This window comes from Ahaetulla prasina, chromosome 1, assembly GCF_028640845.1.
Source record: "Ahaetulla prasina isolate Xishuangbanna chromosome 1, ASM2864084v1, whole genome shotgun sequence".
Lineage (NCBI taxonomy): Eukaryota > Metazoa > Chordata > Lepidosauria > Squamata > Colubridae > Ahaetulla > Ahaetulla prasina.
Genome location: NC_080539.1, coordinates 157220845 through 157238471, shown reverse-complemented (window position 1 = coordinate 157238471; position 17627 = coordinate 157220845). Strand labels below are relative to the sequence as shown.

The window sequence follows — 17627 nt, the reverse complement described above, 5'->3', positions numbered from 1 at the left end:
GGACAGAACTTGGAAATTGTCCCTCGGTTGGTTCTCCTCTTATATTTATTTACCAATTCAATCTAGGGGCTAGAATAGAATAGAATAGAATAGATTTTTTTTTATTGGCCAAGTGTGTTTGGACACACAAGGAATTTGTCTTGGTGCATATGCTCTCAGTGTACATAAAAGAAAAGATACCTTCATCAAGGTACAACATTTACAACACAAATGATAATCATAGGGTACAATTTAACACTTAATGATACAACACTTAATGATAAGCATAGGGTACAAATAAGCAATCAGGAACAATCAATATCAATATAAATCATAAGGATTACCAGCAACAAAGTTACAGTCATACAGTCATAAGTGGAAAGAGATTGGTGATGGGAATGATGAGAAGATTAATAATAGTGCAGATTTAGTAAATAGTTTGACAGTGTTGAGGGAATTATTTGTTTAGCAGAGTGATGGCCTTCGGGAAAAAACTGTTCTTGTGTCTAGTTGTTCTGGTATGCAGTGCTCTATAGCGTCGTTTTGAGGGTAGAAATTGAAACAGTTTATGTCCAGGATGTGAGGGATCTGTAAATATTTCACAGCCTTCTTTTTGACTTGTGCAGTATACAGGTCCTCAATGGAAGGCAGGTTGGTAGCAATTATTTTTTCTGCAGTTCTAATTATCCTCTGAAGTCTGTGTCTGTCTTGTTGGGTTGCAGAACCAAACCAGACAGTTATAGAGGTGCAAATGACAGATTCAATAATTCCTCTGTAGAACTGAATCAGCAGCTCCTTGGGCAGTTTGAGCTTACTGAGTTGGCGCAGAAAGAACATTCTTTGTTGTGCTTTTTTAATGATGTTTTTGATGTTAGCTGTCCATTTTAGGAAGGGCCTCTGTGGCTCAGATTGGTAAGACAGTCTGTTATTAACACAGCTGCCTGCAATTACTGCAGGTTCTAGTCTCACCAGGCCCAAGGTTGACTCAGCCTTCCATCCTTTATAAGGTAGGTAAAATGAGGACCCAGATTGTTGGGGGCAATAAGTTGACTTTGTATATAAATATACAAATAGGATGAAGACTATTGCTAACATAGTGTAAGCCGCCCTGAGTCTTCGGAGAAGGGTGGGATATAAATGCAAATTAAAAAAAATAATTAGATCTTGCAATATGATAGAACCTAGAAATTTGAAGGTTTCTACTGTTGATACTGTGTTGTCTAGTATTGTGAGAGGTGGAAGTATGGAAGGGTTTCTCCTAAAGTTTCTCCAGGCTAGAAGCCAGGAGACGATGAGTTCTAATCCCGTCTTAAGCATGGAAGCTATCTGAGTGACTTTGGACCACTCACCAGAGACCATGAATTATAATGCCACTTTAGGCATAAAAACTGGTTGGGTAACTTTGGGCCAGTCACTCTCTCTCTGTCCAACTTACCTCACAAGGTGATTGTTGTGGTGTTCACTGCCTTGAATTGTTTATAAAAATAATAACAGCAGGCAATAAAATAAAATAAAATAAAATAAATAAATAAAATATTTATGATTAGTAGCAGGAACTGCCATTTCATTCTCAACCCCCTCCCTTTAAAGTATTTAAAAAGAAAAGTTGTACCCTAAGTTCACAGAGGAAAGTGGTGGACTGATCCAACGTGATGATTTAAGGTTTCAGGGCATCCTTCAGGCCATGTGAGAATAAGAGATCTGTGGAAGTGGCAAGAACAGAAATAATTATATTACTTCACCTGATTTCATTGCTCCCAACATTTGTACGTAAATATTTTATTGATGGATCATGGAGGGTTGTAACTTAAAATACTTATTCCATGACTGTTTTACATTTTACAATTACTCCCAACTTTTAAAAAGCCTTTGGTTATGATATTCTCTTATACTGGCATTTTTTATAGGACACAGTAATAATATTACTACTTTTAATAGAAATTAAATGTCTGGATAATGGTAGGAAATAAAGATTTATCTCTAAAACCAGTGGTAGGATTCAAATAATTTAACAACCGGTTCTCTGCCCTAATGACCAGTTGGGTAGGCGTGGCTTGGTGGTCATGTGACCGTGTGGGCGTGACCAACTCAACGTTACTCATGTCGATGAGCGCTTTGCCTTAGCTGTTACAATGTAATAAGGGTTAACCAGAGGGGCAGTTTCTGTAAGCAGGGCAATAAAGATTAGACTAGAAACAACACCAGAATGTTTCCTTCTTGCCTTCCTTACAGGATTAGCCTTGTAAAGTGGAAAAAGCAAAATAAAATTTCTTCCAACAACCGGTTCTCCAAACTGCTTAGAAAGTTAACAACCGGTTCTCCCAAATAGGTGTGAACTGGCTGAATCCCACCACTGCCTAAAACATATAATTATATTGTTAATGGAACTCTCCCCCATTTAGGTCTGTGTGCTATGCTTTCTTTTGAGAACATCTCTGAATACATAAAGAATATAATCTTTGGGGATCATTACCAATGAAATCTCTGTTGTTGGTTTTGGTTGCACTTCCACCATTTGGCAGCCAAATTCTTAAACATTCTAGCTAATCTTGCTGGGGGGAAGTGCCATCTATAAAACATTTTGTATAATGTAGTGGACGTTGACAATTTATAGTTTCTGTCCCACAACTTTTGCCATTTGTCCAATTCTATAGAATACCCAAAATTTTTAGCGCATGTTGTCATAGTTTCTTTTACTTGCTCCTCTTCCATTCTAATAGTCAATAAGTAATTATAGAATTTTTTAATCAGCAACCAAATCCCGGGCTCGTATTACCACATGTGGTGGACATGTCCGAAAGCAAAAAAATTCTGGACCAAAATACACACCTGGCTAGAAAAAAATGATAAAGGAACATATAGATTTAAAACCGGAAACATTTCTGTTGGGCATCATACCAGATAAATATAGTAAAAGAAATGCATACTTAATAATACATGTGTTAAAAGCGACCTGAATCGTGTTCGCACAATATTGGAAGGAGATCCCCACAGAAGAAAAGATAATAACAAAAATTTTAGAATGCGCAGAAATGAATAAACTAACATTTGACATTAAAGAAAAGGAAGACACTGAATATTTTGAGGTATGGGATCTGTTCTGTTGATGGTTAAATAAGAGGAACAGGAGTTAGAACTTCAAAAATTACAAGAGAAAAGTTAATTTTATTATTAGGGTTGTTTACTGTAACTTACTAATTTTGATTAATTTTGATTAGTATTAACAATTAATGTGTATTAATATTATGAGGAAAAAGCACTGTTATTATGAGATTATTATTAGAGAATACTATGATGATGATGATTAATATTACTCAAAATAATTGTAATCACACAATACACTGTTTATATGGACTTTGAACATGTTGCTCTTTTTATTTATATTAATAATAATAATAAAAAAAGAAATCTCAGTTGTTGGTAAACTGTCATTTCTAAGAGTGGCTATATGTCTTGAAATAGGATTCTGTTCTATGAAGTAGATGTTGACTTTTTTCCCCGTGATGATCTGTCTCCAACCTCGTCCATCAGGTCTTCCAATGGTGGATCCATTGTCACTGTAGTTCAGCCCATCCACCATGCTGCTAATCATTTTCATCTCTTCCCTTCCACCTTTCCCAGCAACATAGACTTCTCTAGAGAGTTATGTCCAAAGTATGATCTATCTTGAAGTATGCGGTCACTAAAATTCATTGCCTCAGTTATACTCTTCCTGCTTCAGGTCAGAGAACTTCAAATATAGAACAGCTTGCAGCTGAGATATAATCAAGGTGTTGCTTACAACTACACATCTGTTGTTCTCTACTTCCTGAACAATAGGAGTATTACTGCGATGTAGTATTCAATGGTAGAATTTATGATTTATTTATGAACCAAACAAATGTATGTTTCCGCCCGTCTAGCAAAGGAACTCTGTGAGGTGAATAAGAAAAAAAAAAGATACATTTTTTCATCGATAGTTCTTTAGGTATTAATGTTGCACAAAATGTCTTTGTGATTTGCCCATAACCATGGCAGCACCTAGCCAACCTTAAAAAAGCTAAGCAATGCAGGACAGGTTAGTAGACTACCCTGGAAGTTAAAAAAAAAAAATCATCTCGGAAGGAGGCAATGGGAAGCCATTTTTTTCCTTTTGCTTAAAAATCCCTCCATGGACATGCTTAGGAAACCATTAAGAATTTGATTAGATCTACAGCAGGGGTATTAAACTCACATTGTCAAGGCATCGTCACGTGACATATCGGGACTTTTTCTCTCCCTTCCCTAAATTGGGTGTGGCCAGCATGTGACATGTAGGCCAGGAGATCTAGAGGGTCTTTGCCTTACATTTTTTGTGATTTAAGAGTGTCTTCTCCAAAGTCAAGGTGAATGGAAATGTAATCCACTGGATCAGGCTCAGGAGCTTTGTGAAGCTATAGATAGGGGATCAGGCTTGGCTAACACTAGTTAAACCATCCAGCAATCTAAGATCTTGTTTTACTCTTCTAATTTTGAATGTATTGCTGATTCTGATGATGAAGACTGCGGATCTCATGAAATAATGGAAGTAATTACACTAAATTAAAAGCCTTTTCTGCTGTTGAGGCATAGAATACTTCACAAGCAGTGGACGCTACATAAAAGTCATTGCAGCAAATCAACCAACAAACTGTGTTCTAAGCTGGAGAATAATAGAGTTAAGTTTGAATGGTTAGAACAGGGTAGATCTTCCCACTTCCATAGCTGTAATCGCCAAAGGAAAGTTGGATAACTCCTTTTGACCTGATGTGTGGCAGAGAGAAAAAATGCTGTTTCTGGTGCTCCAATTCACCACAGCAGATGGGAAGAGAATTTTGTATACCTTTATTCAGGATCAGAGACAATTATATTGGCCTGTAAGCCTAATAAGAAACCCGACATTTCCTCTTATTCAGGGTTTACAGACTAGGTGTTAAACAGGAGATAACCACAAGAGGATGAATAAAGGAGGAAGAGATGGTTGCAGTGACAATAAAGTAATCTAGTAGTTGTAGAAGAACAAAAGGCCCAGCATGCTTTCTTTTTTCTTTCATCTGGATACAAATGGTCTGAAATATCTATGGGACAGAATTTCAAGTAAGATTCTGGTCCAAAATTCCAAGTTCCAGCATATATAGTCCAAATTCTACATCTGTTCCAGGAATAAGTTTGGCATTAAGAAATGTTCCCATCGGTCTTTGGTACAACTTAGCCAGAGCTCAGTAGCTCAATATTAAGAGGACAAACCACATACTATCTGAGTTTGATGGCTATAGGCTACCCTTCTCAAAGCAAAGCAAGTCAATTATAAAAAGTCTGCTACCAATAAGGAAATCCTGCTTCGCCAAATCTGATCTTACGATAAATCGGGGGGAAAAAAGAAATTTTTGTGCTACGTTCATGTATCCCAGCTATTTTGTGTGGACTATCAAGAATGAAAAGAAAGTGAAGACACCCAGCAGCAAGATGGGTAGATTCAATTACAGCAATGATGGGATTCTAGGATCTTAAAGGGCTCCCTCCTGGGGAAAATCTATGTCATCGCTATGACTGACCTAGGCATGCTAAATCAAGACTTTTTCAACCTGGGTGGCTTCCAGATGTGCGGACTCAACTCCAAACTTCAGTTTTCTGGCAAGTGGCCATGGCCAACTCTCTAGAGGTTGAAATCTGCATATCCCGAAGCCAGAAGATTTGGAGAAAGTTGTCTTACATAATGTGATTTATTTTGATGATAATGTAATGTGTGAAGATATCCACCATAGCTTATCCAACTCTGATTATAAAGTCTTGGCTTAGTATAGTACAGTGATGGCGAACCTTTTTGGCACCGAGTGCCGAAAAGGGAGCACGTGTGTGTCTGGGCCACAACCCGGAAGAGGAGCTGCCCAGGGTGCATGCACGCACCCGAAAAAGAACTTCCGGTTTCAGCTACTGAACTTCTGGTTTCAGCCAGCTACTCTTCTGGGCTTCTGTCATGCATGTGTGGCCTTTTTGCATGTGGCAGTGCCGGAAACTAGAAGAGCTGGTCTTCCGTTTTCCTGCGTGAGCATGCGCGCCGGCCAGCTGATTGTCGCATGTGCATGTGCGCCTAAAACCCAGAAGAGGAATGGGCAACGCCACGCGTGCCAGGCAACATGACTCCGCGTGCTACTTCAGACACACGTGCCATAGGTTCGCCATCACAGGTATGTGTCTGAACTCAGCCAGTTTGTTGTTACCTTAATTGAACAAACTGTGATTACAGCAAACCCTAACATGCCTTAAAACCAGAACCAGACATGCAACCACCCCTCACCACATGTGGCAAATAGAAATTATGGTAACTATAGTTCATTTGATACAGGCTACACAGCTCCTTATAATTATTCCAATTCAAAGAGTGAGTAATTGCTCATTCTTTTGGATAGTGTAAGACTCCGGCTTGAGCAAGGGGGTTAACTAGATTCTATGAAAGGACAGGATTTATAAGAACGAGGCATGGTTTCAGTCATTGGAATGGGGACAAATTTCTATTATCCACGATTTGAGATACCAAAAAATAAGAGAGCGAGGGTAAATTAGCAGCTTTCAGATAATGAGCCATGGAAAGCTCTTTGAAGGATTGTGGAACTGCCAATAGAATAGCGCTAGATACCTTTTTGTTCAGCTGACGTAGGAAGAAGAGCACAGTCCTTTCAACCATAGGTGTACTGTAGTTTTACAGTACAGCTACCAAAACTCTATAGGACCACTAGATGGCAATAAAGACACTGAAAACTCTTAACTCTTTGTTGCCATCTAGTGGCTAGTCAAGACTTTTGCAGCTCAGATCTTGTAATATTCAGCTGTGTTGTGGTTGTTATTCTTATATCAGTGCTATGACCATGATAGGAAAAAAAAAAAGCTGTACAACGCTAACAAGTGCAAAAGCTTGCTCCTATGAAAGTGCTGCTTCAGATGACAGGTTCGTGCATTTTGCAGAGGATCTTTTGAGGAACAGAACTTCCAAGGAGCAGATGAGCTTTGCCTAGAAACATAGTGACCTATCACACTGGCTGATGTGTCATAGGGCGAACTTTTTTGGTTGTGTATGCAGAGAAACTACTTTAGCAAAACCCTTTTTTAACATTTATAAACTTGAAGTGCAAGACGACCTGGCCGTCTCTAGGTCAACTTGGAATTCATTGAACATAATGAATACTGGGGCACAACACATTAAAGGAAAAAAAAATTCATTGCTGGATTTTTCCTTGATTGGGACCAATCAAATGATCCCCCCCCCAATCTTTGTATATTAAGCCAAAGCCAATTTCTTATATTGGACTTAATCCAAAATCAGATAGATAAGATAGATGACAAATAGGTAGATGACAGGTAGGTAGGTAGGTAAATAGATGGATAGATGGAGACAAATAAGATAGACAGAGAGACAGAAATTGAATATAGGGCAATGCCCTTAAGGAACATCTTTTGCATTCATATAGGTATTATTTGCCATAAATGAAGCAATAAAAATAATATAGGAAATCTTCTGTCATAAAGATTTTCAGAAATAAGTAGCATATCATTTAATTGCTATTTATTTTCATAAACATGAGGTATTTCAAAGTGCTATAAAGATGCAGCACTAAATGTACATCGTTGGAAGAAATTAAACACAGAACTTTGCAATTACCCAGTTCTATGCAACAAACATTAACAAATACATTAACTGGAAGAAACAGGCTAGGAAAAAAAGGCATATATAGTAAATTTCTTTACAAAAGTTTTCTTAGTCCAAAAAAGTGATAAAGTAATATCTACTCAAAACTTTCCACAACCATTTTCATACGAAAATATAAGTATCAAATTTAGTTATGTATCAGCATCATACTAAAGTATACAGGCAGTGTAAGAATTAGTACAGTACATAACAGAGATTAACAATATATTTGTATACAAAAACATGCTCCTCAAACATTGAGGTATTACAGTACTTAGGTATGAACTTCCAGTCTAATATTGGTAGCAAAAGTCACCTCTCATAACCCAAGACGTGTACAAAAGGCAAACGTGTATATGGTATTTACACAGGCGGTTCCCTTCCCCCTGGGTATAACATGGTTTTGCCCCCGTAACACCTGTAAAACATAAGCACCATTAAAATGGAATGAATGTTTCCAACTCAACTGGATGTCATAAGCAAGTCCCAACGCTCACAACATTGCAAGAACACCGACGGTTCCAAGATGAAACACAGGAAGCCATTCCACCGTGGTTTGGCAATCTCTTCCATTCCAGAGAAGGAAGGACATCCATCTGATCTCCCCTTCAGGTAACAAGGTGGTGTCATCTACACAAGAGACGGGATTGAAAATAAAACCAACATTCTTAACGTCAAAAAAACATAGCTCTCTTTAAGGAATCAAAAATGTGCAAAGTGGCAATAGCTGTCCAGATCAGACAAATATATAAAGGTCAGGTGTTTGTTTGTTTTTGTTTTCAGCCCCCACGTTAGCAAGTCTGCATATGTTCTAATTTTTTTATCAACTGCTGTTGCCTGATTTGGAGTTTTTCCTTTTCCAACAACAACTTGTGCTCCTCAGCCTGCAGGGAATGGACATACTCAGTGGCTTTTTTCAAGATGACCACTTTGGCGGCCTTCTCGTTTTTCACCAGTTCGGGCACGTGGTCCCTTAATGTCAGAAAACTCGACCTCAGATCGTTACGCCGTTGCCGTTCCAAAATGTTGTGGTTGCGTCGGCGCTCGCTGTCTTCTGAATCCGAATTGCGAGGGCTGGAGCTCTTGGGCTTTGGTTGGGTCACGGGCTTTGCTGGACGAGGTGCTGCTTCGTTTTTTAGCTTTTTGGGCGGAGGCACATCTTCCCTCTCGATATAAGGGGAAGGCGCAGCGTAGTTGTGCTGCTGGTGGATTGGGGCACAGCGCTTTAAGATGACTTCATTGGGCTGAGTTCTCATCGAGGCAAAGGGAATGCCGTTCTTGGGACGCATTGCAATGGTCAGGGTGGTGATGGCTTTGTAGGAGGAAGAGCGCCTCTTTTCCACAGTGACCACGTCGATTTCCTCCTCCTCATCCTCTTCTTCCTCGTCTTCATCTTTTATTGGAAAGACAAAAAGTCAAGGCATTACAACTCTAGAGAAGCATACTTAAGACATTCTGCATTAATTAGCAAAGGCCAATAGAGAAACTCTTAGAAATGTTAAAGCAGGAAGGGCAACTTCCAGATACAGAATAGGATTTGCATGCTCAAGCCACAGATCCCATGCATATGCCATCAAGCTATCAGTAAAGGAAACATAGTTGGAGACCAGAAAGATATTCAGGCCAATTAAGTAAATAAAATTACAACTCAACTGGTTATAGGATAAAAAGGGAGTAAAGAGAAAGGAAACCCCTTAATCTGAATTTTATGGAATTGTTCTATTGAATTGAACTGCTCGGACAAAATCGATTCAGAAGGCAGATATATAAGGCATTCATTATATTATATGAAAAAGTTAACAAACCTTCTCGTTCACACATACTTATTCTCTCTCTCTCATACACAGAGAGATGGGGGGGGAGAGGGAGGGGGGGGAGAGAGAGAGACATGAAACCTCTCCTGGGACCCATTCCATTTCTTTGAAAAAAGGACTAGAAAACTAAGCAATTGTTCTCTCTGAAAATGCAGAGTGGTCCCAGTTGTTCGGTCCCTTTAAGCCAAAGTTCTGGTTTATTGCCAAGAAGACAGCTGTCAGGAGGAAGCCTTCTTGCTGAAAGCTGTCAAACCTCAGACTTGAAGGAGGCAGTGAATCTTTTGAAACAGGAGGCTGATCGTCAAGTTTATGATTATGGTCATATGGCTCCTCTCATTTACAGACAAGAAACTGTTTATTGTCACACTGGATTCTCCTTTCCATTCCACCCCTTGAGATTATAAGCATTTTGCTGAATTTAAAGCCAGCATGCTATATTTTGTTCCATTTAAATTCCCCAAGCCTCCTAAAAGCCTCATATAATTTACAGAGCGTTTCTTTCGAAATCTTATTAAATTGGAAAGTCAACCAAGCAGAAGTCATTTTTGCTGAAAGAAGCCTGTTTTGTCCAATACTCAAAGAAAGTACAATTTTGGACAACAACAATAATAAATGCAGTTAATAGTTGTGTGGTGCTTAACATACTGGTGCTGTAGGTTTTTAAAATAGATTTCATCCATCCATCGTCAACATTCAAATGTCTTGTAAAGGACAAAATGCTGGGAGAATCCCATAAGTAAACTTTTTCTGATAGCTACTCAGCCAGGAGAGAAAAACATACTGCCATCTACTGGCGACGTTCTGCAATACATCTAGGAGGGATCTAATGAAAGGCACTCATGAAAAGCCTAGGGCTTCTGCTAGTTTTGAACTTTTGGGGCTATTTTCAAAAACACAACTGGACTATAATCTACATCATCTCCTTATCAAATCAGTGCAGTTGCATTACGTGTTCTGCCTCTGCCCAGCTCTCAGCTGGAGGGCTTACTTCATTAATGTTGGCTCAGTTTTACCCTACCAGCATTTTAAACCCATAGAAGCATCTTATTTGGTTAACAACAGTTTCCTTCCTTGCCCACATCTGTCCCAGTGCTGCCTTAAATCTGCCTCTAATAAAATTTGCTGTTCTGCAGTGGATCATTCCCTCTGCAAACAGCAGCCACCAACTTCCTTCCCTCCTTTTAGATTCAGTTGTCAAACCCACCCTGAAACCTCTGCGCTCTTTGGTGGATGCTGCACCATACTTGTTTGTAGGTGTAGAATTGTAGTGAAAGCTCAGTTTAATCTGGCTACAGAAAGGAATGGCAGAGTAAAAACAAGCATGCTGTCCCCTTATTCCGTAAGGTCCCTGGAAACAACATCTGATGGTGTCTCTTAGGCCACCAATTTCCTGCTGCCACCTTCGTTGGAAAAGACGTAAAGTGTCCACCGAAATCCCACCTACTATGCTTTTTTTTTTTAAAGGGAAATTGTATTGGTCTATGAGTCCTCATGAAACCTCCTCCCTGCACCCACACATAACAAAGGATGTGGTTATTTACCAGAATCACTGAGTGTGTCGTCTCCCGAACTGTTGTTGGCCCGGCTGTCACTAGTTATACTTGGGTGGTGGTTGCTTCGGGGTGCAGGGGTGGCCACCCCTTGAGCAAAGCCACCGCTGCTGCAGTTCATGCTCACCCGGGCCCCTGCCACTCCTCCTCCTCCTCCTCCCGAGGAGACCGGGGCTGGGGGATCTCGCTTCTTAAAGGGGAAAGGGAAAACCACGGCTGGATCCACACACTCCGACACTGAATTGTTGAGCTCTGCTTGGCTGCCGCTATTGTTTCCAGGGCTGGTTTTGGAGGGGAGGGCAGCTGGGGGGATGGCAGAGCCAGCTGGGGCAAGCGCTCCAGCTGTTCCTCCTTTAGTCTGTGGCTTCTCGGGGACTGCCCTTTCCAGCTTATCACTGGTCCCAAAGCCGCTCCACATACAGTCCTGAATAATGATGGCGTTGAGGTTGCTGCTTTCTCCCAAACCCATCTCAAAGGAGTCTCCTCCATCACCACTGCCCCACAGGTCAGCTTCGGGGGGCAGCAGCAGCAACTCAGATGCCCAGTCCAGAGGGTCGCTGGTTCGGTATCCGCCTAGAGCCGTTCCTCCCCATGTCACGGGGGCTCCTCCTGGGGGGTTCTCCTGCAGACCCGCCGGGCTGGGAGACAGTGGAGGCGTAGGCAGTAGCTCAAACTTTTTCCAGATATCCTCCCCCGGAGGAGCAGAGTCAGGACCGCATAAATAAAAATCATCTTCGTCCGGATAGAAGCAGGGCTGCAAAGAGTCGAATTCGAGATCGGAATTTTTACTGACCATCCCTGGCATCTCCGCTGGTTGCTTCCGTCGGGATCCTTAATTAGGATATGACAACCGAAGAGAGAAATGTTTGCTTCCTACCGGGCGAGGAAAGACACCCCTTCCTAGCAGAACCTGAAATTAAGCAGGAAGGGGGAAAAAAAAATACAAATTAGATTTAAAAGGCAGAAAAGATACACCTCCTCAGCGCAGATCCCATCATCATAAGCCTGGGTTTCTTTTCTTTTTGAAACCAGACCAATCAACATTTCAATGAAAGAGTCTTAAGCCCACATAAAGAAACATTACCCACATCCTATGGCTTGCTTACTTACTCTTTTCTAAGAAAGAAAATGCTGGGGGGCAAAAAAAAAATAAAATCTTTAACAAGGACCATTCAGCAAGGAAGGCAGAAGCCTCCACACCCCCTTCTTAAAGTGGGGTTTCGGAGCCTTCCCAGACCCAGCAGCAAAATATTCCTCCAGCATTTGCCCTGCAGAAAAAAAAAAACGCCTGCTGGCTATTCCAAAGCAGCAAAGTAAGAGGAAGTTTTCTTCCTCCTTTTGTCATCTGTAGTCTATGCAGGAGAGGGAAAAGGAGGACGGCGGCGGATGTTTAAAAAAAAAAAAAAACCAGGGAGGGGGAGAGGCGCTCAGGGCTACTTTGCAAATTGCCATTCCATTCATTCGCCAGAGCGCTTCCAGAAACCCACACACGCAGAGATAGGAGGAAGGGGGGTGGGGGTGGGGGGAGAAAGAGGGTGGGTGTGTGTGGGGGGGGGGGGAGAAAGGAAGTCACCCAGCCAAGCAGCATTATGCAACAGAAGGAAATTCACACACGCGCACCCCGCCACTCACCCGGACCCGGGTAAAAACAAAAACAAAAACACCTTTTATAAGATACCTGGAAAGATGATGATGATGATAATGGGGCGGTTTGTTTTGTTTTGTTTTTTTTGGTCCGCGGGCACATGCACACGCACAAAATTACACGCGGAAGTGGGGAGGGTGGGAGGAAAAGAGGATGCCCCCCCCCAGGGATGAAAAAGGAAAAGGGGGCGTCCGCGTTGCTCTTTTACACACACACACACACAGAGACACGGCGTTACTTTTTCCACACACAAAAAAAGGAGGAGGAGGAAGGCTGCGATTTCTCCCGTCTTCTTCCCATTGTTCACCGTCCCGAAACCACCCAGCTGTACTTCAAAAGGAGACTACTACAACCGGCCGGCTTCGTCGGCGAGCCACCTCGCCTCTCCCCTCTCAAGCCTCAGGATCGCGCGTAGTTCCGTTGCAAAGCCTCGAAGTCTGGGCAACTTTTGCTTAGGGCCAGTCGCGCCAAAGGAGACAAAACGGAGAAGGATGGTGAAGACCCAAACCGGCGAAGGGCATGAAAAGAAGCGAGCTTTTGGGACATTTTACGGGGAAAACGGTCGTAACCCTCGCTGAGCAATTAAAAACAACCAACAATTATTATTATTATTTTTTAAAAAGCGTTTTCTCTTCTTCCCCCCCCCACCCCCATGGAGAAAACGCGCGCGCGGGGATACATACACAAACATACAGGCGCGCGCGCGGTCGGGCGGGCGGGCGCGCGGACAAAAAATCTTCCCCAAACAGCAGCCGCGATCCCAGCTGCTCTCGCTCGCCTGCCCCGCCCCCCTCCCGCCCGATCACTCTCACTATTGTACGGTATTGCTTAACTCTCCCGTTCCCAAAAGCCGTATTAATTTGCTAGCAAGACATTGGGGGTGTGGGGGGGGGCGGGCGGAGAGCGGAGAGCAGCCGCGTAAAGGCGCTGAAAACATCTGGGCAGATGCAAGAAAGCTTCCCCCGACCGCAGCAACATCGGGGACCAAGGGCGGGGGGGGGGAGGCGGCGGGAAGCGGCTCTTACTCCATTGGCTTCTGATGAATGAAACCCGAGCAAAAACGCGGATCGCAAATGCTTCCTTTTCTATCCCGAGGGTGGCACCGATCTCCCCGGTCCTCCTTTTTTCTCCCTCTCTCTCTCAGGTCCGCTCCCCCCTCCCCAAATTTGCTTTCTTTTCCCCAAAGGTTACGTTGCACGAATTCCCCCTTGTCTTCTTACCTCCCGGTTGGCGGCTGGCGGCGGTTGTTGCAAGGCAGAGGGGCGGCCGCGGGGAGAAGAGCAGAAGGGGCTTGAATTAATGCAGATGGTCGTCTCCAATCTAGGACTTTAAAGAGCGCCAGCAGCCCAATCGCCGCTCCCCCCCCTTCCCCCGGCCAGTGTTGAAAACCCGCTGCATTCACCCCTGCGCTTGCAGACAGATGACTGTCACTAAGTGGGGTTCGAACCTCTTGTATATTATTAACAAAAAAAAAAAAAATTCCTGACACACCCGAGGAGGGGAAAAAAAAAAGTGGGGGTGGGTAGGGGTGGGGGCGAGCGATCGAGCGAGCGAAAGAAACTTAACCCCACCTCCCTGATTTCCATAGACCAGAGCCAGGGGAGGTGCCAGGCATTTGGCGCCAAAATCCCCCCCCCTTTTTTTTGCTACTGCCTCTTTATTCTTGGGAAGGAGGCGTAGAGGCTTGCAAAAAGAGGAAAGGAAAGGAAAGGGGGACCCCCCCGCAAAAAAAAAGGAAAAAAAGAAAAGAAATGCAAAGTGCCGCGATTGCACTCCCCGCTGGGTTTCCTCCGATGCCACCGGCTGATCTTGGGCGGGTTCGCGCACTTTGCGAAGCTGCCCTCCCCGCCTCCCTTTCTCTCTCCCCTCCGTTTGCTGCAATGGCAACAACCGAGGCGCTGCCTGGTCCGATCCTGGCTCCGGAATACCCTGGGAGGGAAACCCCTTGCAAAAACACCCCTCCCTTACTTGTCTCTAACGCCCCCCCCCCGCCACCCTCTTCCCCTCCCCAGTGCCCTCCTGTTGCAGCCGATGTTTTCTGCAGGGGAAGCAAGCAATCCCGCTCCTCTTCATTTAACCTAATGGTTTCCGTTCGGGTTTTGTTTTTTTTAAATGTTGCAGCCGATCGTTAAAAAGCAAGAGGAGGAAGAGGGAGGCGAGGCCAGATGGACGGGGACGCGGGAGAAGGACCATAATTACAGAGAGTCGGGGAGTTCCCGGGTTGCGAGGAAGTAAAATGGATCTAGAATTGCGCCGCCAAGCAGCAGCTTTGTCCAACGGGCTGCACGAAAGGCTCAGACGGAGGGTGGGGGGGGGTTGTAGGGGAGCTGCCGATTCATAAGGCCGATTTAGATAAGCTTCCTTGGTTGTGTACATCCTCGGTTGGACGGACACATATATACACACACGCCCGTGGCTTTCCCCCGCTACCGTAACGACGCCGTCTGGGAAAGAACGCGCCAGGCTTTGCACGGCGCTCCGGCTTTGCTCTGCAAAAAAAAAAAAAAAAAAAGCGACACCTTGCGGATGTCCCCCTCCACCCCCGGTGGAGGAACGGAGCCGGGGCTGAAGGTAGATGGAAGTATAGGGTGGGTGGGTGAGTGGGTGGCTCTGTCCTCCTCTTCGAAAAGTTCCAGGGGTTCGCTTGTGCCCCGCTATTCAAGAGCAAAAAACAACAACAACAAACCCCCAAACTTTAAAAGATGTGTTTGAGGGGGGGGGAAAACTGCCTTGATGAAGCCACAAGGAATCTCATTGGTGTGGCCATCTGAGTAACTCTTTGAGTATGTATGTATTGGGGTGGGTAGTAGGAGCAGTTCCAATAATGCATAGGCCAAGAGGAAAAAAATGGACAGGTCGAATTCAATTGAATTAAAAGCAACTTGATTTCCCGAAATGTACCGTTGGCGTCATTCCTCCCAGGGCATTTAATTATCCCCGTTATTATAAATCAGGGGCAACGTTTACATCCTTGCTTTCACTTGGGAGTCCTGGTGGCTCAGGGTCTGCAGCCACGCTGCGGACATTTCCTTGGGAGTAAACGTTATGGAAAAACTTAGGGCTGGTCTTTAGAGTTGAGCTGCGTAAGGCAAGGGGTGGAAATTTAAGGCAGCTGATGCCACTGTGGGGTTTGGCGTTCAAGACAGCAGAGTTGAAAGGGGGGAGTTTTTATAAGAGTGGGCCACATCCATGGGGGCACTTTAAAAAAATTCCTATGGACAGCACCAGACCTCAAGGAATGGAAAGCCCATGGATAAAGGGACGTCCTCAGCAGTTTAAAATAAAACACTGCCATTAATTTAGACACCAAACAGATCTATATCTCCTATTAGAACTGCTTGAGCAAAAACACTTCCCGCAGCTAACACACACACACACACACACACACACACACACACACACACACACACACACACACGTTTTCTGAGGTTTTCACGGGTGTTTGTATGTAGGTCTTTGGTTGTTCGGGTTTTCTCCCGTGTAAAATTGGAAGTGTCTTGGCTTATATATATATATATTATAGATTATATATATATAATCTTCCCACGATGAAATCTATCAATGTGTTGGAAGCTAATAAAATGTCATTTCTAGCTTCTACTGTAGCAGAAGGACACTAATGCTCCTGATTTAAAGCCCTGGAGTACATGTGTTCACTTTCAAGGTATAAACTGGTCTCTTGAGTGACTTTGTGGGAAAATCGAGGCAGCCAAAGTTTAACTTGTTGTTTTGAGACTTGCGCTTTTCTTTTATATTCATTGTTTTCACCATTGATTTTCTGAGGTTTTCGCGGGTGTTTGTATGGTAGGTCTTTGGTTATTCGGGTTTTCTCCTGCGTAAAATTGGAAGTGTCTTGGCAACGTTTCGACGAAATCTCATTCGTCATCTTCAGGCTTCAGCTTCGTGCTTCTGGGAGCAATGTGTGATTGCACATTCACACATTCCACACAAAAGGAAGAAACAGCTGCAATCACACATTGCTCCCAGAAGCAGGAAGCTGAAGCCTGAAGATGACTTTGTCGAAACGTCGCCAAGACACTTCCAATTTTACGCAGGAGAAAACCCGAATAACCAAAGACCTACATATATATATATATATATTTATTTTGAGGTTTTCACGGGTGCTTGTATGTAGGTCTTTGGTTATTCGGGTTTTTTCCCCCGTAAAATTGGAAGTGTCTTGGCGACGTTTCAACGAAGTCTCATTCGTCATCTTCGGGCTAAAGATGACGAATGAGACTTTATTGAAACGTCGCCAAGACACTTCCAATTTTACGCGGGAGAAAACCCGAATAACCAGACACACACACACACATATTAATAGCTGTAATTAATTAATATATATATATTAATAGCTGTAATTTTTTGAAAAAAATTATTTCTTGATATTATCTCAGAATACTTAACAGGTTAAACAGAGACTTAGGTCCAGTGACTTCTGTTTAGCCTCTCCCACCCCCAGCTTTTAATCTGAGAACAGACTATCATCACCAGTACATATTTCTTTTCCTTTTTATTCATGCAGAAAATCTGGCTTCATTGGTGAGAGACTTAACAGGTGCTGCAGTCTGCATGTAGCTTTGTGTTAAATCGCACACATTGCAAGACCATCGTGTGTGTAGGCTGATTGTGTCATTGACTACTGTTCTGTATATTTGCCTTTAAAACGGGAGAAGCAGTCAAATGTGTTTTTCATATTTCTTCCTCATGATTGGTCTCTTCTTTGCCTGGAAGTCAAAAGCTTCAATTTTAAATGTATTCAAAGTTTCTTTCATTTGCAGGCATCTGCAACTTCAAACTGCCACATTTGCTCTTTGAATTAGAAAGGAAATGCGTAAGTCTTCCGTTTTTGTCTTCATTTCAACACACAAGGTTTCTCTCTTAATTAGGAATTTTTAAGATAAAGTTGTGAAAATTATTATGCCATTGTAGTAATTGATTCCATGGTTTGGTTTCCC

At 43.0% G+C, this 17627-nt stretch overlaps 1 protein-coding gene across 2 annotated transcripts; it reads right to left on the bottom strand.

The window, feature by feature from the left end:
* Positions 1-7522: 7522 nt before the first annotated feature.
* Positions 7523-14130, bottom strand: MYCN (MYCN proto-oncogene, bHLH transcription factor). Of its 2 annotated transcripts, none has more exons than XM_058178828.1 (3): positions 13890-14130; positions 11016-11934; positions 7523-9053 (listed from the first exon to the last, which is right to left on the bottom strand). In XM_058178828.1, the coding sequence occupies exons 2-3, from the start codon at positions 11827-11829 to the stop codon at positions 8452-8454; spliced, it is 1416 nt and encodes a 471-aa protein (XP_058034811.1). In that variant the 5' UTR covers positions 11830-11934; positions 13890-14130; the 3' UTR covers positions 7523-8451. The 2 variants fall into 2 exon arrangements, with proteins under 2 accessions (XP_058034811.1, XP_058034821.1); XM_058178838.1 differs by lacking the exon at positions 13890-14130 and adding an exon at positions 12135-12349.
* Positions 14131-17627: the final 3497 nt, after the last annotated feature.